Here is a 26613-nt window from a genome sequence, read left to right on the forward strand (position 1 = left end):
GTATGAAGATCTTCTTTGTGTACTGCTACTTTCCAGAATTCATTTTTGTCACTAGTTGCTGTAGCTGTAGGTGACATGTAGCAAACTGCATCTTGTTTCCAAACAGGGTCTGGGTTTCTCAGCCATGCAGCTGTTGTCACAGATGCTGAATGCACACAGGATAGACAAAGACTTACAGTTTAGGACAGCTAGTAGTCATAAGTCCAAGGAAAAACCCTTCCCATGCTCTTCATTGCAGCTATGGCCATAGGAATTAACAGAAAATCTTTGCAAGAGTTGTCTTTTAAATGTTCAAGCTATGGAGATGTGAAAAGGCAGGGAGGACTTTGCTGTGCAGGCTGACTTGGCATTCCTCTTAATTGTTTTTCTGGCAAAGCACGTCTCAGTTTCTCCTCTGAGAGGATAATTGAGCTATCTGAAACACTTTAGTCTGTCTCAATAATCTCTGTTCCCACATGGAAGATGTGTGTGGTATGGCAGTAAAGAATATCATGAAGAATTCTGGGCAGATCTGAGTTTTAGAGTCTCTCAAACCTGCATTTGAGAGACTTCAAAGCTGTTTGCTCCAATTTATCAAAGTCCGTCGTGGCTACCCAGGGCAGCATAACACCAGTTTGCTTTTCCATCCCATGCTGGCCAAGAAAAGTGTATTTGAAGTAGGAGAGCATGCACATCAAGCTGTCAAGTGGGTACCAGTGATGACAGTGCCAGTGAAACAAAATTTGTAATCCTTCAGTATGTAGTACAATAGGGGTTGTTCCATTAAAACATGTATTTTCTTTGTCTCTATTAACTATATGAAGTACTGCACATCAGAAATTTGGGATTAAGTTGCAACACCATACCATTAAAAAGAATTTTTTTCATTGTTAGTAGCCTTGTAGTATTACTAGATTCATGACAGTTCTCATTATGATGAGAAAGGTTTATATTGGATTATATTGGATTATACTGTAGTTTGTAAGGAAATTATCTCTGACAGTTAAACTCATCATGAGGAGTTCTTAGGGTCCTGTGTTTTAGTATACATTTAAAATAGCTGTTCAGTTGGAAGGATATAGATATGTATTTCTCTTTTCTTAAAATTGTTTAGAAATATCTCATATATGATGCTATAAACTTTCAGTCTTAAAAAATATTCATTATATTATGCTTAATATGCACTTCATTTAAACAAGGCTGATGCAAAATGTCACTTGACTGGTATAAAATATGGAGGAATGAGAAATTACATGTAATCTAGTTGGCTGTGGAAATAAGGATTATTAATAATATGCATTATAAGGAAAAGTAAAGCCTATTGAAGTATTGTCCTTGTCACAAAAAATAAATTACTAAAATTACTTGATTTCGTCAAGTCACTTTAAAAAAGTCATTGTAGCAGAAAGAATAATGGGCGATTTGCAGATAAGCTCTCTTCTAGGACTGACTTGTGCCGGGTACATCATTAGAAAATATAGTTCTACTTCATTTATAGCCATTATTTAGAACTACCTAACAGCTACCTAAATTCCTCAAAAATCTTAAAGTCTGAGTGATATCCACATGATTAGAATATAAGTATGTCTAAAGTACTGTAATCTGAGGGCTGGGCAATTTAACATTGATTCAATCCATAATGCTTGACTTAAAGCAGGCTAAATTCTAAATTTTAGGCTGAAACTGGTGCCACAGTATTCTACCTTAGTCGTATTTCTAATCCAAGATAGAGATATAAGAGTACAACATTTAAGGAAAATCACACGTTTTTTTTCTGCCTGTTATTCAAGTGATGAAGCTCAATCATTCAAAGCTTTCTGTAAGTATAGATCCATCATCTTTTGAAGTGTCAGCTTTCTTTCTAACAATAGCGTAGGAAAGGTATCTTGTCTTTTTGTTGATGATGTTGCTCTGAGTCAAAAATCAATCTTCAATCAACTAGTTAATATTCAGAAACCTTTTCTTTAGGGTTGAGATACCAACTTCCAGGAGCTGGAAGCATGTAGTAACATTATAGGATAGACTTCTGTAGAAAAGGGTAACAAGAAACTTCAGTTCTGTTTTTAAAAGTCGTATAGTTTGTGAATAGAAATGATGTTTCTGGTCTTTTTTCTCAAAAAATTTAATTTTGCACCATTATTGCATATTTCAAGCTTCAGTCCCTGGTGAACTTGTAATGGTTTTTTGGATCTGCAAAATAGACTTAATCTTCTGAAAATTTCATTACTTTCTTTCTTAACACTTCATTAAAATAGTGGTTTTAAAATCTGGTTTATGTTAAATTGAGAATGTACAGTAATCTTCAGACTAATTAATCAAAGTAATGAATTACCAGATTAAACAGAGAGCAAATTAAAAACATAGTTTTTTAGGCTGAATATGAATATTTCTTAATTTCATTAAGTATTTTATTATTATGTAGATCATTCTTATCAACATGAGTGGTTTTCTTATTGCTGCCAATACAAATAATTTCAGAGATCTTTTTTTAAAAGGTTTTCATTAATATTTTTACTTCTGTCCTGTCATTACTTACTCTGAAATGGAATTATAAAGGGAAGGTTTCTTGCCTTTAGAAAAACCACTGAAGTTGCCTCCTTGCTGCTTGTAAATAAGTAAAATGCATGTTCTGCAAGGCAGCCATGAAAGTAGGGGCTTCACACAGATTTAAGAAGCATCTTGTGAAAATGCCATTCAGAATGGCAAAAAACAGCAGCATTGACTGAAAATTACGGTGTGCTGCTTCTGAAAATTTGTTAGTGGCCAGAAGGGAGGATGCCAGATCCACTCCCCATGGTGCCCTGCCCTCTGTAACAGATCCAGGTCTCATGACAGCAGTTAGTAAAGTTGGACAATAACTAATGAAAGCATTAAAAAAAGTGCTTAAGTGGACTGTAAAGAATGAAAATATCTGTCCTACATTAGCATATTTCTACTTTTCCTCTGGAAATGGCTACCAGCACATAGCTGGTCAAAATGAAGGCAATATAGAAAATAGTGGCTGAGGAAATAACTAGAAAAATCACGCAAAGAAATATTATGAGTTGTAAACTTCTTTTCCCTCTTTTTTTTTTCTTATTTCTCTTTGTCTTTTGATCACACATGTCCGGGGCACTACAGATGGATTGAAAATGACTTGTTTAGAGCAGTGGTTCCCTAGTTAGGGTCCACAAGGTCAAGGCGTGCAGAATAATTTTAAATGTATAGCGTGTTCAATTAGGAGTCTGATAATAAGGATGCATCCGCAAACATTTTACATTCTTCCTAGTGATCCAAAAAGCTTTTAAAATGTTGGCTTAGAATGCAGCTTTGCCCAAACAGCTTATACAAGAGATGTGGGAGATTTGTGTTGATTAGGTCAAGAAGTTGTCTGAATGTGGGAGCTGGTCAGCTCTTTATAACCAAAGCTGAATAGCAGATGATTATATATGTGTACTTTTTGGCTTTAATATAGATTAACAATGGCTTATATAATTCTACAGGAGTTTAATATTCTTTTGAATGCAAAAAGGCAATGTTACACTAAGATGGCCGTGGTTGTTAATGGCTTGTATTAGCTGGGAGGTAGAAAATCATCCTAGTACTCTGTTAGTGCTGGAATAATAATTTACCAAGACAATTACCACATGGTGAAACTTTTTTGCTGCTCTAATTCAGTGTTATTAATAATGAATAAAATTGCAATTTTCTCAGGTTGCTAGGGGCAGTGGGGAATTATTTCAATGAATATTTCAGCACATTAGTTTAATCATAGTTCCACAAAATTCAAGTGGGCAATATTTTATACTTTTAAGTTTGGTCTGCTAAGGGACCATAGTCATTAAATTGCAAACTATTTGCACTGAGGTCCATTCTATGATTTACAAGCCTTGTTAAAAACACTGTAAAAGAAAGCAAGCTGTGCCATTAATACTTGTAATTTGATGCTGCATTTGTTAATGGGTTCAGTGTGATTAATGTTTTTAGCAGCAGGCAGAACACTTTGAGACAGGCGGTGCTGGGGTTTATAATACATAAATGCAGGTAAAGAAACGCTAGAATATTGTGAGTTTTAGTAATACATGTTTTTACAAGATTGTATTCCAGAAATGGGAAAGCAGCAGTGAAATTATACTATAATGTATGTAAATACAGTTCAAGCTGTGGTAGGTGCTGATGTGTGTGTTCTTTATTTTCCAGCCAACTGCATGACTTCTGGCGCTTGGATTACTGGGAAGATGATTTGCGCCGACGGAGGAGATTTGTTCGCAATGCTTTTGGGTCTACTCATGCTGATGCTCTCCTAAAAGCTGCTGTGGAATATGGTCAGTACTACCTCAGCTTAAAAATGTAGCTCATGATGCTTTCTTGATGTCCATGGATTCCTCAGAATCATGTCCCTTCTTTCTCAAGGACAGTGCTGAGAATTCCTAGGACAACATATTCTTAGAAAAGGAATTCTTTCAATTCTTACACTTTAATGAACCAGAAGACTTGAGCTTGTGAGCTGTTAAATTCCCTGATCCCCAAGGGAAACATTATACTTCTCTAGCATTCCCAGACACTAATTTTGAGAGGCTGGTAAAAGTAACTGAACGCGTCTCTCTGGAGTGACTGAATGAAATAGGTCATCAAACTAATGCATCATAATAGTTCCATTGGAGACATTTTCTGAATGAGGAATTAAAAAATATCAGAAATTTTATTCTGGCCTGGAAATTTCAGCCAGAAGTATTTTTTTCTGCAAATCGTGAAAGAACTTGTTAACAATAATATTTTTTAAGGATAACTTGTGATTCAATAATGAACTGAATACATAGAAGCTTCAGTTTTAGAAACTGAAGAATTAAATAATGTTTGATTTTCATGGAGATGTAGCTGGAGTATAAAAGAGGATTGAGGACATGCCTACAAATTCCTTTATAATATGTAGAAGTTTCATATGTTTGTGACTTCTGTACAGCAGACTGAGCCTGAGTACTCCAAAAATCTAAAGCAAATTTAATTCTTGGGATTAAGCTGGGATACCTCTCTAGCATATCAAAGACAGGAGTTTTTTAAAGAGTATTGTGATGGTGTTCTGGTTTTGTGGGGTTTTTTTGTTTTAGTGCTGAAAAGAAAGTGCTATGATTCTTTAGCATTTAGGAGTAAAAAATTGAAGTAATCATTCCCAAAGCAAGTTGAACCTTTCATCTGATGTTTAGCCAAAGGCTAAGGTTGCCAAAAGTTCTGAATATGATAGATATAAAGCTAACTCTGTATATGACCTACACTTTTCACCAACTTTGCAGTTGTATAAGGCAAATAGCTGGGATCCAAAGAAGGTTAGACACATGAATTAATATCTGTGTGTGCAGTTATACTTGGAGGTGTAACTTAATCCTTACTTAAAGGTGAGGACTATCATGTCCAGCACTTCAAGTCATAAACTTTCCTTAAGCTTGATTAAGGAAGACATTTCCCCCATTTTTATATGGTATTTCATATTTGACAACGGGTTATTTTCTCCATGTTCTTCCAAAACATCAGGATGGAGATTTTATGAGAGTTGGTTACAAAACTGTGCTGATTGCTGTGTTGCTTTTGAAAGGCAAATAGTCACTAAACCCATGGACTTTAAATTTCTATAACACCTGTTAGTGCATTCACCATACAGGAAAATTAAAATTCAGGTTTATACACAGATGGTGCTCATCAAACTTAGTGGTTACATAAAAATTAACAATAGACTAAAGTTTTCAGAATTTAAAAAATATTTCTAGCTTTTCATATATGTATTAAAATTAACAGGGAATTAAAATCAGCATGCATTAAAATATTCATGGATTCTATCTAGATGTATTTACTTTTCAGAGGCTTAAGCCTTTGGATTTTAATACTGAAACTTTTAGCTGACCTTTCTCTGTAAGAAAACATCCTTAACACTGATGTTATTTTTATGCCTCTTGGTGTTACTAATGAGTTGAATAATTTATGAGGTTGTCATGTGAAAAGGATTTGGTGCAGTTTGATGTACTTCTAGCCTCTGGTGCTGGAATGTGATTAATAAAGAGCTAGAGGCAGATTTTTTTTTTTTCCATAGGGCTTAACTTCCATTGTAGTTGTTTTTTTTATTGGTTTTGTTTTGCTAATTTTGTTTGGAACAGTTTGATAGTAAAATGCCCCTAGCTTCCAAAACTGAGTATGACATCACACTACAGAAAGAATTTAAAGCATTTTTTTAAAAAATCAGACTACAGAGTTTTCCAATAACAGATTTTATTTCCTGACCTCAGATACTTCGCTTGTGACAAATAAAGTATTCATCAAAGGAAAATTTGTTGGGCTTTTGTTTCAATTTTTCATCTTGACTGATACCTCTAGTACAAGTAAAGCTGTCTTGAGCCTCAGAAAAATAGTGGAAACATCTTACAAGTTTTTGTTATTTACAATGACTGTCCGTTATCATTTAGGATTCTGTGCATAAATATTGCAGTGGAGGAATGTTTAGTCAAAGCCTAAGTCAGCAAGCTCCTCAGTGTCTGCGATCAAAGGCATCAACTTAAATAGGTCTGAGCAGGCATTGCAGAAGAGGGCAGCCAGCCTCAGCTGAGCAAAAATCACAGAGCAAAGATGACAAAATTAATCAGTCATTTCTTTGGCAGTAAATAATAAGATATGCTGAGGATTGCAGATGAGAGAATTATCAGATTCCTTGGAGATGTGCCTGCTTAACACCTGATTTATCTGAGCTTGTGCAGCCATCAAGATATGACCTTGATAGATAAAAAAGCTACTCTTGTATTAAGTGATATTTGATGTTGGATGTATGGATACTGTAATTATATTATATTTGCAGCAATTAAGGAAGAAGTCTTGGAAATTAAAACTATGTTTATGATCTAAATGTTTGTTTTAGAGAAGTAAAACAAATGTTAAATTCTATCTAGAAGGCCTAAAAAGAGAAGTGTTAATTTTATTTGATAGTGATTTCTTCCTGTAGGAAACATTCAATGTTGTACTATTAGGAAAGAATATTTTCTCCAAAAATTTGTCACAATGAAGTTTCTACTTAACTGCAGTCTGTTAGTCAACTCCTGTATGCATGTTTGGATTTCCATTTTTCATAAGATATATTATGTATACATATATGTATGTGTGTGGGCATATGTCTACATATGAATATATTTTCAAATTTCCTGACAAGTAAGAAATATTGCAATTAGAAATCATAACATATTTCTATGCCTATTTAAAACAGTGTGAAAAATTGCAGCAGATTCCTATGGCTAGATACTTAGCTGTCCCTTGAGACTCTTTGCATCTCAGTCATAGCAGCATTTACAAGAGATGGACTAGAGAATTTTTCCTTTTGGATTAGTCTCCACCATTTCTAAGACTTTAATATTAGGCATTAGATTTGTTTGTAATCTGTTAAAGTTACTTTCATACCCAGGTGTAAAATACAAGCACAATTAGTTCAACATTGTATCTGCAGTTAGCCCTTTTTTTTAGTTAAATTCTTAATTGAATCAAAATATAATTTAATTTCTCTCTTTTGTATAGCTGAAGAGATGCTACTTACTGCAGTATAAAAGTGCAAGCTAAAATGGAATTTGAATTACAGGGAACTTTTAGTAGAGTTTTAATTTTATAATATCAATAACTTAAACAATTATTATTCTAAGTTTAGATGGAATTTCAGTGTAAATAAGTAAATTGTAAATGAAAAGAAAGAAAAAAGAAAAGATTATATAAATGAGTATACACCCTACTTTTCTTCCCCAAATTTTACTGTGATGGATATGTGAAATATGCAGATATGACCCAATTCACATAGATTCTGCACATGTGGTGAAAGAACTGTCTCTTCTAGTTAATCAACTTAACAATTTACAGTCATTGGAGATTAGCATAAAGGAGACACTACTGTACATCCTACCAGTGAGGTAGAATACTGGTCCACAAAAACCTTGACCAGTTTCTTTATTAAAATTGCTCTACCAGCCTTTAAAGGTCCACAAACAATTTATACATAAAGAGAGCACAAGAAAGGCTATATTTTCTAATCAACATTACAGTAAATGTGAATGAACTCAGTGCCCACATTCTAAACATACATGTGTAAGCTGGTCAAATATATCTAGGGTATGTGCTCAAGAATATTTAGCCTGTTAAGCTGATTACCATGACAGATCCTAAATGCTTAGAATGAAAAAGAAAACAAAGAGTAAAAATGTCTTCATAATGCTCAAGTTTTGAAATAAAGCCACAGATATATGTGCAATGTAGCCACATATGGCTTTTGAACTTGCACATGTGTTTGGATATCTAATTAGCAACCTTATTTCAAGGGCAGTTCTAGCCGAAGAAGACTCTGGCTCCTTCTGGGTCTTGTCATTAGTGCTTTAAGTTTCACCAAATACTATGTTTACTCATCACTAGAAATACATTTTTATTACACAAACACAATTAAAAAGCGTCAGGTTTGGCAGTTGGGAATGTTGAAATATGAAAACTGTTTTCATGCAAGCAGATGAATTTTAAGGGACCTTCAAAGACTGGCAGGAAGGACCAGATTATTTAACAGGCAGGAGCTACTCTAGAAGCAAGGTTGTGTGTGTTCCTGCTATGAAACTGAGGGTCTGAAATCCACAGGAACTCAAACAAGGGACAGCGTTCAGAATGGGACATCTGGCTGCACCAGGGACCCTAAAGGAAGATTCAATTTTGTCAGGATCCTCAATGTTAGAGAAATACCCCAAGATGAAATTTTAGAAATGCTAGCTCTAGAGCAACCCCACTGTGCTGAGAAGTCCAAAGCAGTTGATTTCCATAGCTCCTGAGTTCCATGTCATGAGCTGCTGGGCTCCCTGCCTTCTGCAGGCAGTGCTAGAGCAAGCTAGAGGGAAGAGTGTCCAGGGAAACTGGCAAGAAGCTATGCACAAAATGCTGTTCTAGAAAGCTAAGCTAGCGTCTTAGAAACTTACCTGCCATTTTCAAGTAATAAGACATATCAAGAAATCAAAATATCCCATGAACCAGAGATGCTCAATTTCATTGTCTCTGTTCAGAAGCTTTGCTGTAAAATCAAGTGCCCTATTCTAGGAAGTCTGAATGTTCTCCTAAAAGCTAGTCTTCATTTCCATTCTGCATTTCAAGTTCTACAATTTGCTGTATTAGATTGTTGATACTAATGACATTGCTAAAAACATAAAGGTGTCTTTTGTTGGTGAAAATCCTACCATTTGTTGCAATAAATTCAAGACTCTCTGTCAAAGTTACTGCATAAATCATATATTTCTAAAAGAGTTATATTACTTTTTCCCAAGATCATAAGGTTCTCAGACTTCATTATTCTTTACCTTATCACTTTTTTGTGCATATTGAAAATGCCTAGTGTATTTCCAGAATAGTTTCAACAACACTGGTTTCAGAACCAGCCATAAGAAAACCTATATTTTTTTCAGTAACTGATTCAAAAATGAAAGCAAGTTGAAGTCAACTGATAGTGAATCATTACTTATCAGAGTTTTGCTTGCAGGCCAACTAGATGCATAAAACTGAGTTATTTTCCTAGGTATATAGCAGTGAAAGCATTACATATGTACCATGTAAGAGATTAAAGATCAAATTATGCTTCTAGTTTTGTCTGTGAAATATTGCTTCCTTATACTATATCTGTATGAACAGCTTTTTTTTTTTCAGCTTTGTTGAGTTTTATAGATCCTTTTGTTGGTTTTTTTTCACATTTTCTTCTACTTCTAAACTGATCTAGACATCTGTTGGTTTCCAGTAACAGGAACAAACTATTTTTTACTGTTGTGGTGGTCAAACGATGGACAGGTTGTCCAGAGAAGTGGTGTGGTTTCAATTCTTGGAAGTACTGAAAACCAAGAAGTATTTATACACAACTTTGTGGCCCCCTTGAGTCTTCCGTCCTCAAGAGGAACAAAGAATATCTACAGAATATCTGAATCAGTTTAGTAGTAAAAGTAAATATAAAAGAAGATCCATGTCTCTCTCATACTGTGCAGACCAGAGCTGGATGCACAAATCCAGGTGTGGCCTCACCTAGGCTCAGCAGAGGAGGAGGATTACCTTCCCCAGCCTACTGGCAATATTTTGCCTGCTGCAGCCCAGGATCATTTCCCATTGCTGCAAGGACACATTGACAGCTCATGTTCAAGCTGGGGTCCCTCAGCACCCCAGCTCCCTTTTTCAGGGCTTCTTTCCAGCCGTGTGTTCCCAGCAGGTACTGGAGCCTGGGCTTGTTCCTCCCCTAATGCAGGACTTAGTTCTTCTTGTTGAGCTTCATGAGGTTTCTGTTATCCCATTTCACAGCCTGCTGAGACCCCTCGCAGACCAGTCACTCCTCCCAGTTTCTTGTTATGTGCAAACTTGCTGATTGAACTCTCTGCCTCATCTTTAATCAAGATATGAACAGATATAAAATGCTTCTAATGTCAATTTTCTCATGTTCAGTATCTTAGTTATTGTTGCTGAAATTGAGTTTGTTGTAGCTGCATAAGCCAAGACGATATTTTTGATTGTCTTTTTTCTCCCCCCTCAGTTAATGCACTACCTAAAAATTAGTTACATACACTACTACAATTTCATAAAATATGTAGTTCTGGGGAAATACAGGGTGACCCCTATCTAAGATAATTCCCCAAACTGATATTTTTTTAAGTACTGCTTTAAGTAAGAATACATTAGTGAAACTGAAGAATGAAAGCCCTTTTCTAAAAAGAAACCTCGTTTAACCACTCCATTTATTCACACAATTCTAATCTGTAAGTAAAGACAAGATGACCATTAATTGTGAGCAGTTTTAAGAAATAGAATCGACTTTGTGGGCGGTAAAACACACATACTTGATGTTCAGTGGTGAGCATTTTAAGAATATGTGTACAGTCATTAAATTAACCCACAACAATTCTTCCATGTGCCAAGTAAGCCCTAAATGGGGTCATGCTGCAATGTGAAACAAGCATGTAAACATTTCTGCTTCGGTTGAAGCACCTAAAATAATACTTCTCCTGTTGCAAAACTTCCGTTCAGTACATGAGCTAGCTTTCACATTGGTTTTGAAATATCCAGTGTACGCTGAATGAGTTTATATATGAATTGGGTGCCTAAACAAGACACAAAAATCTTTTTTTTTTAAGCACAGCAATTTAAGATTTCCATCTCTAGCCTTATAATTGTAGCCCAACAGTGCCATCCACTGCTTCACCACATAAACTCCCAAATATTTAATCTCACAGGATTTTAGGGAAAATATTACATGATAGTTTTGTGCTCTTAATATTTTATATGATAATTACAAGATACAGTTTTGTCTAAAGAAATTCTATGAAAAACCTTACACTGGGTACTAGTTGAAGGATCTGCAAAATAAAATCTTAGCAGTGAGAGTAATTAAATCTAAAATACTAGATTTAACTTGATCTTCTTTATAACATTTCCCACCCCACTCCCCCAATCATAAACATGTTCTCATTAAATAGATACCATAAATATATCTACCATAATGGTGATTCTTTTTCTTAAAACCCACTGTAATGTAATGAAAGGCACCTTCAAGAGGTAAATAGTAATGGAATTTGCTTGGGTGGAGTACTGAACACTGCTGTGTTGAATTTTACTGAGCGCTCAGTGTCTGAGCTTCTGCTCCATGACTAGGTCGTAGAAATGAGTTGCAATTGTATTCTATCAGTACTTGCAGTCTCTCAATATCTTCTGCCTGTTGTATGTTGTTTCTAGCATATTCATAGGAATTTTTATGGCAGCTTTACTATAAGTTGTAAGAACAGATTCAGTCAATTTTTTGTAATTATTTTCTTAACTCTTGAATGTCAGAAGCTGTCTTTTGACTCCAAGTTTTTCACAGAGCTAAATAGGATATGAAAACTTTTCCCTCTAAACCTCTGTGTTTGGTTCCAAATGCCATTCCTCTGAGATTTTTAGGTTATCCTGCATGACCTGGGTTTTAGCTGCTGTTATTGGTCTGAGCTAATAGATTTTACTGCAGAACTTGCTGGCTTTTTACCAGCAGTTAACATAACTACCTCTTTCTTCATCTGAAAGTATATGACCCCAGAATGTTCTTGAAGCCATGAAATTGGCTTGCAAAACTATTCCTAAAACCTAAAAATTGGAACCATTGTCATTCTTGGAATTCTAGCTGCATTTTTCTCCCTTCCACAGTTAAATTTTCATGTACAAAGAATACACAATATCTGTCTGTTCTGCAAAATGAAAGTAAATTATTTACCAAACCCAGTAAATTGCTATGATGAGAAATATTTTCAAACTCATGTGAACATTGTATTTGTTCTATTTATTCATTTCTATATCTATTTGACAAAGAAATATAAATTCTTGATCCATGAATATTCAGGGAGTCTCACAGAAACATTTCAGAAGAACATTCTGTCAGTGAAAGTCTAATAATAGTCCTTCAGAGTCCTTCAAAGCTAGGTGAATGTAGGTCTTGGGACTCAGATTTTAACATGTGTTTTTCTAGTTCCCTGTTTTTTGTGCTTTAAAACTCTCTATTAAGGAGTAACAGCACTTTAAAAATCTCCTTTGGCAATAGTTAAAAACATAAAATACTCCTTTCCTAAGTTTTCTCCACTCTTCTTATTCTCAATGTCTTCACCGCAGGGTCCCATTCCCCACTTTGTATGTAAGTGGGAATATGTATCATTAGCGTTTTCTGAAGACTTGGCAAGGATGGCATGTCAAGCACATGAGTGGAATGGAGGGGCATTATTTCAGCAGTGCTGTGCCCTTTGCATAGGGATAATTAGGAGATCACACTGTAGATCTAAAAAGGCTTTTCTGTCCCACTCTTTCTGATGGTCAGTGAGAGACGTGAGAGGCTTTTAGGCACTGGGCTCAGGTTTTTGTGAGCCTCTGGGCTACCTGCAAGGGTTAAACAAATATAAGAGTCTAGGAATCCCTTCAGTATAGGTGATTCCTTGTCTTTCCCAAAGAAAAGGAAACTGGTATGTATAGATTTTGAAAATAAGGGAATTAATTTTCAGAGACAGTATAAATTTTAAGATGACCGAGTATTTTTACTCATTTTTTTACATTGCACTGTTTAACGTTTATCACATAAAATTGATTTCTATTCTATCACATGAAAATTCTTGTAGACATTTTATGTATAGAGTAAGATTTGTACACAAGAAATTAAGATTTAGGTATATATGCAATGGCTATTCCATATCCTTACAAGTACAGTGAATTCTTCAATACCACTTATTTTGTGTATTTCGTTATTTTATAGTGTTGGTTTAGAAATACACACAAAAAGTACCAGTGTAATGAGACAAACTGGATTTTCTTGTGAGCTTCAGCATGGTGCAAGTTACAGGCAGGGATGAGGGTGGTAAAAGAAAACCAAATGCATTTCATGGAAAAAGTTCTCAAATACAGTACTACCCAGCATGATAACGAAAACCCCTTGTTAAGAATTCTATCAGCCAGCATATTATGCATGTTTCCAGTTTAAGTTTCGTTTTGGTATCATGCACATTACACAATGATATGATGTTTTTCTTATCCTTACAGTGTGCCTAAAGAGTACATCTCCTGGTGTGTTTGCATAATACCCTGAACGTCATGTTCAATAGATACACTTTCACAGCTGAAAGAACTATGCATAAAACTCAGAAAGTCTTTTATTGGTGTCCTTTTTGCCGAATAGCATGAATCATTCAACCCTTTGCCCTTAAAAAGCTGATCATATTATCTAAATATCATCTCAGCTCTCATCTAAATGGAAGATAATGTTAGAGTGCTTGCATATTTAACATAAACATAGAAATTTTGTAAATATCCCTGCAGTTGCATGCAAGATTTGTTCTCTCTTGTAATATTTGTGAAGCAGAATGAAAGACGTCACAGACCCCACGTGGCAGCTTAATGGAAAGTGAAATAGAATACTGCTCTCCTTTTTTCTTTACTGCTGACTGCTGCTTAGATTTTTGTGGGTTAGCTCTTCTTAATACACACTCAGGCCTTCTACCTGGGGCAGTGATTACTGTTCACCCACTTCAATTATCTCATTGAGTTGTTTTAATGAGAGACCCTCAGAATCTCATGTCTTGTGTACCATTAATCTTTCACTCTTCATCTGCTGGTCTGCATGAAACAAAGATGTTCTATAACTGCAGCTATTTTTGCTAAAAAAAAAAATAGAAAGTAATAATTTTTTTTAAACTGTGGAGTACAATTCTGTTCAAAATCAAGAAAATTGCAAAGCTTTGAATTTAATTTGATTAATAATTGCTATCTGGATAGATAACTTTGATGTACAACTACTATTGCTACATTATTTACAGCTTGGAGGAATTTACGTGTTTATAGCAGCCTGGCCCAAACATAAGGGCTGTCTGCTGCTACTAGAGTGTAGTCCCTTGGCAGCTCTAAGATTTAAACACAAATATTGCAGTGTTAGAGCCACAATGAAGCCTCACAAATGTGCATGTCCTGTGGGTGCTGCCCTTTGTCTGGTGTTGCTATAGGCATTGATCTATGCTGAAATAGAAGCAATTCTTCCCACCAGCTACTTTAGCTGCTGAGTGAAAATATGTAAACCATTTCTGGAGATGTGGTGGTCTACATGAGGAAAAAAGTGCATTTGAACACATAATTGCCACAGTGCAGCACACTGAACCAGTGGGAATCTAGAAAGTAAATCTAGATGTTCTAATGACATTTTTGTATTGAAAAAATTATTATTTATATATAACATTGACAATCCTTTAAGGAAACATTATGTTATGTGACATTACGTCATGTTTAGGAGATTTTGTCTGTGTAAAGACTGTATAAGATGGTATTTCTGTATGCCTTCAGATGAGTTTCACTTGAAAAGGTTACCATTCCAGAAAGATAATGTAATTTCAAATCTGTTGGCAAATGGGTCTCTCAAAGCACTGATCATGAGTTGTTGAAGATTTCTTCTGTAAATAAGTAGTTTTGATAGAAATTGAAATGGTTGCGTACCTGCCAGAATTATGATAGTTACTATAAAAAATTTTAAATTTACTTCCTACACATTCATTGCCTGCACTACAGATTTTTTTTCTTTTTTGCTGTCCTGTTATGGCTCTGTACAGTGGCTGTTTCCAAAGAGCCAATTTTTTTTTTGGATCTGAGAGCAAAAGCTTAAGTGATGAGGGGAAAAATTGCCTTCTTGCAAAGACATAGTCACTCATGGCCACAGAAAGGAAGAATTAAAAACTTGCAGATGCGTAGTATGCATTTTCTTTTTAAAATATTCAGGTTAGGACCAGTCAAACGGTTTGGAGACACTAATTTTTAAATAAGTAAGGGTTAGAAATATTGGGGTAGAATACCCTGGTTTGGGAGGTAAGATCACATTTCATAGAATAATAGAGTGGGTTGACTAAAAAGGGATCTTAATGTGGTTCCAAATCCCTGTCATAGAGAGGGTTGCCACTTTCTTTTCATGGAGTTTCATGAAATGCCATGCCATTTCTTCTATGTCACTGCATTATCAAGTGTTTGTATTTTCAAAGAGTATTTCATTTATTTCCAAGGTTTTATCATTGTTAGGCTTTTCAATTAGAATTTTTTTTGGTTTTGTGAACATAAAGCAAAATTAAGGCCAGCATATGTGGTTGCAGTTCCTCAGTTGGAGTGTGCCAGTTTAGAAGTCTGACTACATTGATCCTGGCTTTAAGGTCTGCAAGCAGATAGTCAGAACATGTTTTTTCCTGGGGAATGTTGCTTAGGAACTAATCTAAAACTTTCCAGACATAATCCAGGCCTCAACTTTAAGATGTGGCATAGGCATGCTTTTCACTTTTATGTCATCTTAAAAAGGTTTTATCAGATGCTGTGTCAAAAGCATAGAGTGCCTTGTTTAGCAAATTTATTCCATTGTTTCATTATCATGTCATACATATTGAAATTCAATCACCTTTTCTTTCTTGCCCTATTAATTAAATTTTCCTATTCGAATAGTTTGGTTTCCCTCCTCAGTGGCCTGTCTTAAGGAACCTTTGCTTACATATGAATATCTTGAATCAAGAATAAATGAAATTCCTTTTTGCTGTCAAAACCAAATTGTGAAAACACATTGCATGCCTTTGAAAATCAGTACACTCTATTAGCAGACCTGTCAATATAAAAAGTGCATTCCATTTCCACCTCTTGCTCTAATAACCTTTTCTATGTTACTCAGAGGCAGTCCACATAATCAGAGTATATTGTCAGCTTACTGGAGTTGGGGAAGCATGAAATGAAAATCGCGTTAATATTGATCCAATTCTCTTACTTGCAAGTGTCCTTGATGTCCTTTCCACTGAGCAATAACTGTTGGTGTGATGTAGATATTTTCCTCTCAGCTATTACTAATTTTTTAAATGGCTAGAAACACACCTAGGAAAATTTTATTGCTCTTAATTATTTTTCTTGTTTATCATCTTTGTCTGTTGAAATTATCCACAGAAGAATTTGGTTTCTTTCTGCAATTTATCAAACTACAGTATATGCCAAAATGCTGCCCTTCAAACTATCAGGGATCTGTAAAGGTTGTCAGTCATGAAATATGAATCCATTCCTCTGTGTACGCGTTACAGCAAACTACATCTTAATCCAAATATAAACATTTGACTGTTGTTAGTTCCCATTCGAGGGGCTTCCTCTGGTTCCAGTCAGAATGGGAGCTGCCTTTCAGAAGCCTGAAATGCATTGGAATATTTGCTAGACTGGGAACATCTGAGTCTGTCATCCACTGACTGTCTATGGTCAGGGCTGAATCAGTGCAGGATCCCTCTCATGCGCTCAGAAATCCTGAAATCTCAAATACATATTAAGACAATTTTGACAACTGCTAAAAATAAATTTCACGACCACTCTGAATCTCAGTTTTTGTGTCTGGGAACAACAGAAAAAAAAAGAGTGCCTAACATGGTACTTCAACTTTTATTTTTATGAGGGACCCTTTTTATTAATATAAAACACTTTGACTACAAGTATTTATTTTTTAAAATCCCTCAACCTTATCTGAGAAACATGTTTGCTTTGGCCTTGCCTGTATTCTCAATCTCCTTGTTGGCATAGTCTGTGTCAGTCTCATTTTACAGTGCAAAGCATCTGAGAATATGAAAAGTAAAAAGTACAAAGCAGTTAAGTATTTATTTACAAATTACTTATATGAAGAAGATCATTTGGTCAGATATTAGATATAAAAATTAGAGAAAAATTGATGGAGTGTCTATGATTAAATTTTCAGGTACTTATCCATTATAGAAAACAAAAATGCTATTTGGTTTTACTTTTGGTGGAAGTAATTTCCAATACAAATATATGCAAATTTAATTTCTATGAATTTTCATCGTTTTTCTTCCTCATTTCTTTAAAGATCCCTAATAATGAAAATGTGATTTAGCTTTCTCTGGTTTTTATTAGATCTATTTAAACCAGCCTTCCTTTATCAACAGTCACTTCTCTGATTCTCTGGGGAAACTGAACTATATGCCAGTCAAAGCTGCCCGTTGCAGAAACATATTGCAATTTAAATAACAGCCCAAGCAGGCACAGGTGGGGACAGCTTGTTGGGGTTGGCTGTGATGTGCCAGCCCTGGGCTGCTGCCCAGAGCCAAAAGTTGTGTCCCTTGAGCCGACCCAGGGATAGGTGGGGCAGGTTTCCCAGGGAGCGGGCACAGCCTGGGGAAGGCTGGCTCCCAAGCCCTGCAGAAAGATACAAGGCTGAGATAGAGTGGTGACCATGTCGATGATTTAATCTTGCTGGGTTTTGTAGAGGTCACTTTGCAGACTCCCAGGCAGCTGCTCTCCATAACTGTGACCGCTGCGAGGGTACCGGTGCCTAATCAAGTTACTGAAGATTAGCAATGAAAGCTTTATGTATGCTAGAATACACACAAAGCAGGAAGACAGATTATCTAGCAAATCTTTTTCTTTTTCTAAGTATTTTTAACTATTATGAGTGTTGCATGAACAAAAAATGTAGATAATAGTGGTACATTTTAATTTTGTCCATAAATAAGCTTGGTTCTTCCTGTAGAAGTTAGTTTGTGAAATAAAGAAAAAAAAACTCTCAAAAAAAATGCTTTGTTCTTCCAAACTCTGTTGATAAATTATATTTCACCTGTGATACAATTTCATGGTTCACATAATGAACTGTCAGGTAGCCTCCTGTGAGGAACTAATTCTGAATTCCTTTATTTAACAAATCAGTGGAAACTACCTTATGTGACAAAAATTCAGCAAGAAAATCAGTGCTCTACAGAGCAGTACATACTGTAAGATCTGTAAGGAGTAAAAAGCAAGTTTACCCTTAAAACTTTCTGAGGAGAGGTAAGCTTTGCAGAAACTCTACTTTAGCCACTATAAAAGAGAGTTTTTAATTAAATGCAGCATTTTACTGTAAAGAGAACAGACTTTACTTATGTCAAATGCTCCTTTAGAAGCCACATAAAACTGTAAAAGACAGTATATGAAAAAGGTTTCTTATAGAAAAGAAGAACACCATCCCATGAAGCAGATTTCCAGATGTTTGGAAACATTAGAATTTCCTGTCAGTATATTTAGGTAACATTAAAATGAGGTTAACTTTCCATTCTGCCATCTCTCTTCAAAGATCAAAGAGCACTCACTACATAAATTGCCTTATCGGTAATTCGTTGAAGTAAACTATGGAAACAACTTTATAAGAAGCAGTAGTCTCCTTTTGTTGGTCACAGTATTACCAAGCAAACTTTTCTTAGAAATAACCACATTTTTAACCTCATTTTTTACTAAATGCAGAAAGAAAAAAGTATAAAACGCTATATTTGGATATATACTGAATGAATAGAAGAGAGAGCTAGAAACCCCCTCACTGTGTTCAACTAAATCAGAGTAATTAGTTTAATTCTTTATGAAATAAGTACATAAACATAAAATAAATCAATAATATATTGTGTTTGTACTGCTAATTTTAAAATTTTATTTAGGGACAGGTTTTTTGGATCTGGTCCCTTACAGTGTCTTTGAAATGTAGATTGCATCCCTAGAACCTGTTGTGACCTACAGAACCCAGCAGGGAATTCATTGATTTAGTTGAAAATAGAGACTTAAATATTCAAATAACATAATGAAAACACTCACCTAGCCCACCCCTGTTTCATGAAGTATTGCCTATTTTAAATATTTCTAGAGGCTGTAGCTGAAAATTAACAATAGATTCTCCTATTCTTATTAGGGAATATATTTTGAGGGGTTGTGGTAATGGTTTTTATGGTTCTTTTTGGGGAGGGAGTTTTTTGGTGGCTTTTGTTTGGTTTGCTGTTGTTGTTTTGGTTGTGGTTTTGGTTTTTGTGTTTGGTTCTTTTTGACTGCTTAATAGTTTCTGTTTAAGGAAAAGTGATGCTACTAGAAGAGAGATTGTTACGTACTTGGCAATGCTGAACAAGTTAACTGTGCAGCTTATACAATCTTTCAGACCTAAAAAATACACATCTTCCCATGAATGTTGAGGTTTTATAGATGAATTTTGGTTGGTTTCTTTAATTCCTTTTAAAAGTGAGCTGTTTTCAGTTATCCTGAAAATACTGCAGAAAGACAGTTTGTATCATGCGCATTTACAAAAATAATTAAGTGTAATGAAAGAAGGATTTTTTAACAACTTATCCAGTCCTGTGCATAAATTCTTTTGAAATATGTTTAAGACAGAGCTTTTAAGTTTCAAGAAAGTTAAGTCACCAAATCCAGCTGGACTTCAGGGCAATCTGAGTGACTTATTGCCTCCAAAATCTTTGCAAAATGTAGTTTTAAGAAATACTTAGCTGCTTGCTTCAAGGCTCCTTTCCAAATCCCAGTCTATCCCTTAAGTCTATCCCTTAAAATATCCCTTAAGAAGGAACTTAATAAGGACAAGAGATGATAGCATCTGCCAATTCTAGTTCTGTGCCCTCCAGTGTCACAACGCTGCTTTCTTGAAATGACATCTAGTTTTGTTTTATGTTTTCTTTTTTTAATGGATTTGAAACATATTCTAATTAGACTGAATACAATTTCATTTTGTGTCTTTAGAACACAGGGTCCTTGTGTGCTAAAAATTTTGAAATTAAATGTCTGGCCATAGATTTAATTTCATAGTAATTTTTCTGAAGCTTTGAAAAAAAAAATTGTTTTGGTTTTTTCCCAACACACCGAAATATCAAATATTTATTTATTCATTTCTTCTTTTTATATCATTGTTAACAATAATAGACATCATTTTATGTCATATAATTTTTTATTCAGTTTGTTGTCTGGTTTTAAAGAGACAAGTTGTTTTTCCTCTTTCTGTTATTCAGAGAGTTTCTCTTGTTTTAAAATCTTTTTGAAGTTGTCTTGAAATATAAAAATAGAACATCTGTGACAGATCTGTTTTGAACATATTTCACATTTCAGGATCCAAGGAGATCTGGTGGTCTGTGGTATTAGCTTGTTAATTTCTTGATGAATGGCTAGAAAGGCCACGAAGTGCACTCAGTACAGCACGTCTTCCGAAGATAGATGATCTCAAATAAATTCTATTCCCAATCAGTTTTTGATTTGTTAGGTGTTAAACCATTTCTTTGTAAGGACAGTGTTTACAAGCCTTGTAATGAGACAGCCCTGTGAGACCTTACTCTTCTTGCTGTAATTTTGATAAATGGAACTCTAATTCATAAAGGATATAGTGATTGAAGGGCAACTCCAGGTCCTGTACACTTTCATTTAGATAGATGTTTGGTACAGTACAGCAAAACTAAGGTGCACTCAACAGAGTGATAAATTTTAACAACAGCCAAACCAGAGGGGTTTTTTCCATCAAGACAAAGAAGGACTATCTATTATACTTCATAGAAACAAATGTATTTTTAATATTATAATCCAGAATGGATTTTATATATATTTGTCTTGTTGCTAAGCTCTGAATTTGCCAAACTAATTTAATGCCTTCTACTCTACCGTGTTTTTTACACCTGTGTCTGGCAATATTTCTGTAATCTGGTACACTCATCGCAAAGAATTTAAAATACCCTAATTTCAAGTTCTTTGCATGTAGTTTAAATGTTAGTAATGATTTGGAGCTTGGGACTTTCTTCCTGGTAATTTAAAAAATATATTTCCATGCATAAATAATTTTATAGAATTGTCATAAATCAGTTTCTGAAGAAATTTTTGAAGATATTCTTACTCCAGATTAGTGCTTTTCAATCAGTTAATTTGATTATCTCGTTTTATAAAGCTCAGAAACTTACATAAAACTGATTAGAGCTACCAAAAAGGAAGGGAACGGTGTTTTGGTGCTTTCTTCCTCCACCATGTTAGTTCATCATTATTTGTGGCAAATGATGCTCAACTCCCTCACTGTAAACAGAAATATACCAAGATCCAGACCTACTGATTTAATATGCAGAATAATTCTGACGTAATGCAACTGAAAATCTGTTACAGCACCTAACTTTTTTGTGGTTTTTTCCTAACTCCTACCATTCTTCTTTTTGTGAAGAAGGAAGAAAAAATAAATACAAACCAAACAAACAAACAAAAAAAACCACCAAAACTTGTACTAATACTGAAAACTTTTCCAACAATTAGTTAATTGAACAAGTTTTAAATTGGGCAAATAGTTATAGCTAGTTAAGTAAAAACCTTAAAAAACAAGTGAGGTAATAATCATAGCCTAATAAGTAAACACTGCAAAACACAGCATATTTAAAATACAGCAGCACCATCTTAATCGCTATCAGAATGGTCCTAATGGAGATAACAGCAAACAAGTACCTAATTTTGAGCTTGGTGAAGAAAATGGGGTTTTGATTACTTGTTTCTCTTCACCGTTTCTGAGTTTCAGAATGTAGTTTCAGAACCAGCAAATGAGTTAATAGCAATAGTATCCGAAAAACTTAATGTTAGGGCACATAAAACATGAGTTTTCTCAGCCTGTGATGAAGTGGCATGTTAGCAGTGATCTTCAAACAGAGTAAACACTCCCTCAAAGATATGCCTCCAGCATTTTTATTTATGTGGTGTGACTCTCCTGTGCACAAGCTAATTAAAAGACTCTTAAGAGTAGAAGGTAAAATTATAGTGTCTTCCCAACTGCTTGCAATAACAAAACTGCCTGATCCATCAATTCCATTCCATGTATCTCTCTTCACTAACCTGTCTGCTTACTGTATTCTTCTTAGTTGCCCTGTATTAATAGGGGGCCATGTGTCTTAGTGGACTTTACCTCAGCATTTTACATCTGCCATGATAGTTTTCATCCTGTTTAAATTCAGGCATTGTGGAAGACAAACAAAATCCACATATGCGTAGGTTTGCCTATTTTCACACTCATTCTGTAGCTTACTAGGAAGCAAATTTCCAAATTATCCTACCCAAAAAGAGAGATAGTTTAGAGGGTTTACTTCTTGATTGACAGCAGTGGAGATGCCCAGGTCTTGTATGGTCCAAGGTGAAGATGCAGGATTTTCTGGTTAAGAAAAAAAATAGAAATCTTTATTGTCTGAGGCTACTGTGAGTCCATAGTACTGAAAATAAAACTTATGACCTCTTCCAAGCTAAGAAATACTATGAGGAGGTCACAACAGTAACATGAAAGTTATTTATGATATAAAACCTAATTATGATTCTGTCATTTTACCACACTAGGATTTATTTTTTGCATCATAAGAATAAAATCAGGCAAGTTCCAATAAGATATTCCCAAAATTCAATAAGTTAAATCTCCTGCCATAAGGAACCATCAGGCTGAATAGAAAAAGCCAACTGTAGTCAAGAAAAATGAATATTATCCATGAAAACCTTTAGGTAATTGGCCCATGTCCACGTACTGCCATTTTTATTGTGTTGCTTAAAAACACACACACAGATGTGCACCACAGTTCCCTCACCATGCTTGTCCTTTTTTGCTGTCTTTTCTGAATCTCAGCTTAGCCTACCTTGCTGTTACTGTGCATCAGAGACAAACCATCTTCTACTTCACCACTCTGTCCCTCCTATTTGAAAAGTCAAAAATCCTGAGAGATTTTGATTCCTGAAAGCAGCTTCTTTATTTAGAGTAGGTGGCTTGTGCTCTCAGGTCAGTCAAAGTCAGGGCACCAGGAACCCAAAAGAAATTCCTGCTGAATTTGTTGCAGGTGGAAAACTAATGGAACAACATTGAACACAAAGTAAATAGCAATTATTAAAACCAGGAGAGTCTTTGTGGAAAAATTTGTATTTTATTTGGGACAGGACAGAAAACAGAATAGACCTGCATATTTTGTAAACCTTGGTAAAGTTTTAGAAAATGTTCCTTCTTTTCTTTTTGATAAAGATGATTTATACTGTAATGTTTTTACTACTTGACTGTCATTGTTTTATATTTAAAATATTATTCAGGTAAATTCACAACATTTGTAACTTTTTTTAGGCACTGAAGAGGATGTAGTGAAGTCAAAGAAAACTTTCCGAAGTCAAGCTGTGGTAAATCAGAATGCAGAAACAGAGCTTATGCTGGAAGGAGATGATGATGCTGTTAGCCTGCTCCAAGAAAAAGAGATTGATAACCTGGCAGGTAATTATACTTTTCATTAGAACTAAGCTAAAAGTCAAACAGTTGTTAGCTCTTAACCTTTGTGGTTAATGTCTTAATATTCACAGCTAAGCATACAATTGCAATATGAACAGATTCTTTGCATTTCAGATTTTATTGCTTCCTCTCTACTTCCTTGAGGTATGGGCAGTGAGTACAAAGCATTTGCCCATTGCACAGACTTTGAGCAGAGATGTGAGAAATAGCAATACCTGAAGTGCTTTTATTAGCAAGGGTCACTTGTTGAAAAGTCTGTAAATACCAATACGAAGCCTTTTTTTTTTTTCCTTTTTTTTTTTTTTTTGTCTGTTAAAGTGTAAATGGACTCTTTCCACAAGTCAGGGGTTTGTGAGTCAGAGTGTGCTTGTGCCTGATCCCAAGTGCCACGCAGCCTGTGCAGAGACACCTGCCCTCCTGCTGGCACCCAGTTCTCTCAGTGATGGAGTTAAGGGGGATCCGCAGTGTCTCAGCCCATCTGTCACAGCGAGAGAAAAAGTTGCCTGTTTTAAGCAAGGGCTAAGAGAGAATGGAGCTGTGACCAAGCTATGAACTTTGGGAGTTAGCACATGAGCTGGGAATGAACCCTCTGTAAATATGCACGAGAGAGCCCTTCTGGTCCCTTCCTGGGTGAGGGAGTGCAGTGAGATCTGTTCAGCTGTCTTCTAGCAGGTTCTGTTACAGCTCTGTCTCAGAGGTGATACTACCTTCCCTGGGAAGTAGGCTGGAAAAAAGGACATACTGAAAGATGAAAATGCACTCTCCTCTCAGATGGGATAAAACTGAGAAATATTAAATGTGGTATGAAGTTTTTTAGATTAATTTACTTAGAAATATCTTTATTAAGCTACTCCACTAAAGGAGAGTTTTGTGATGTCATGATTTTTTCTGCATAATTGAATTTCTGAAATAGCCATCTTTGCTCCTGCACTTTCTTCTGACACCATAGTAAAAATCTGTAGCAAAGACAAGATCATAAGTAGATGATTAAAAAATAAAAATAAAATCAAAGCAAAGCAAATAAAAATCCGACAAAAAAAATGAAAAGGCAAAAAAACCCCAACAATCACCTACATGGAAGTTAATCTTGTACTTTAGAACTAACGCAGAGCAGAGAGGGAGAAATAGATGCTTTTATTTGGGAGCAAGCATCAGTATATGATTATCACAGTCACTCTACTTGCTTTCTCAATCTTCAGCTAAGCTGCTGCTGAGACACTGTTGCCTAAAGTCAATAAAATAGTGCATCAAGCAGGACCCTAAGTGGGATAATTTGATCAATGTCCCTTTCTCTTTTAGGAGGAAAACTCAGTGCTGCTTTGGCTAAGTTCTTATATCTAAGAACACTGTTTCCAACTAAATGTGCACATAGTAGTTTAAAAGGCTGTTTAGAGGCTGAAATATGCATTTAATTGAAATACTGATGAAAAACTGCAAAGTGGACATGAAAAATTCTTACCCAGTCTGGAAAATCTCAGTCAGAAATGAAGTTTTCTCTGTGCCACAACATTGACATTTTGTTAAAACATACTGATGCAATACTATTCCTCTAGCTACCTCTCTCTGCAAAAACCTAGTATTTCAATGTGTCCTTAAGAATTAATGTGCAATTTATCCTTTTACTCAAGATTTCTGCTGGATGGCAACTCCTGCTCCCTCAGGACATGGCACAGTCGTTCTAGTCCTTTGCTTTTACTGCTCGTAAAACTGGGAGATATTGTCAGCATTGCAAAAGCAGAAATAATAGAAAGTGGAAAAAAAAATTTTGAAATATTGACAGGATGCCCTTGTGTTCCCTATCAATGCTAACAGAGCAGGCAAACTGCTTCCAAGTGTGGTGAGGTGAAGTGATAATGGTGCCATATGGTACCAAAACCTGTGAGCTTCTCAAAAGGAACCCACACTCCACTATCTCAGTTTTACCATTAGATTAACTGCAGCCTTTGCTACTCAGCTCTCACTCATCTTTGGAGCTCATGTTGAGAGTTAATGATCACACACAGTATCATACATGTCTTCTGTAAATTTTACATTGGTAAAAACCCTGTGAATCCCATGATACCCTCTCTTTAGCTGCTGATTTTGCAGGATTTTCCATACAATGATATCACTGTTTTTCCCAGTTTTCAGTATGTAGAGCATGGCTCTGAAACTTGAGTCGAATAACTGAAATCAAGAAAGGCAGTAGGTAAAGGAGGTGTGGGTTTGGCCTAAGAAGGTCTGAACAATCTCTGACAGCTCTGAAGAGCAGGTCCCAATAAAGCCACACTGTCTGTTCTTGTCTAATTCTAAAGAGTTATGTACATTTAGTATACATGATCTGGAAATCTTTGAGATCTATCTGGTTATGGCATAGCACAGCATCATTTATATCTAGTTACTGCTCAGAGTGAAATGACACATAGGAATTTCTATATTCAGATATGCCTCCAATTTAACTTTAAAGCTTAAATCAATTCAAACCTGATTTACAACGATTTGGATTGTCTCAGTAAGAGATAGGAATTAAACAAAATCTTTATAAACCAGGTTTCAATTGATTTAAGATTGTCCACATTTAACTAAAACAATTTAGCATTGTTTATTCCATGAAACTAAAGCACACTTTAAACAGATAAGGCCTTGGGTTTTAGAAAATTTTTAACTAAGAGGATATAAATAATACAATATTTTGATTTGTGAACTTAAAACTGAAAAAAAGGGAAGTTTGAAACAGATTGAGATTGTTCATACAAAGTTATCTGTACATACCTTTTGTTCCAGAGACTCTTTATAGTTTTTCATCAACCATGTGGCACAAATCAATGTAAAGTTTGCTTTGATAAATTGCATATGGTATGGAGAATTTTTAAATAATTATAGTCTGAATATTTTTATTATATAATCTTAGTATTCCATATGTTGCAATTGCAGTTGGTCAGATTTCATTATATTAAGTAACATTTTAATAAAATATGAAAATCTGATTCCATGTTATTATGGTCTTAGGATTATGACTTATAAGTTTGCATCACAATTTTTAACAAAAGCAGTATTGAAACTGTCTTGCAGTATGAGTTAGCGAAAGACAT

General features: G+C 35.2%; 1 protein-coding gene across 11 annotated transcripts in view; it reads left to right on the top strand.

Annotated features, from left to right (window-relative positions):
• Positions 1-26613, top strand: part of NBEA (neurobeachin) — a 454524-nt gene that overhangs the window by 266687 nt on the left and 161224 nt on the right. For all 11 annotated transcript variants that reach the window (XM_063149159.1, XM_063149160.1, XM_063149163.1 and 8 more), the window contains 2 exons: positions 4159-4283; positions 23384-23527. In XM_063149159.1, the coding sequence (XP_063005229.1) occupies positions 4159-4283; positions 23384-23527 (269 nt within the window). The remainder of the gene's footprint in view (positions 1-4158; positions 4284-23383; positions 23528-26613) is intronic.

Source organism: Melospiza melodia, chromosome 2 (genome assembly GCF_035770615.1).
Source record: "Melospiza melodia melodia isolate bMelMel2 chromosome 2, bMelMel2.pri, whole genome shotgun sequence".
Classification (NCBI taxonomy): domain Eukaryota; kingdom Metazoa; phylum Chordata; class Aves; order Passeriformes; family Passerellidae; genus Melospiza; species Melospiza melodia.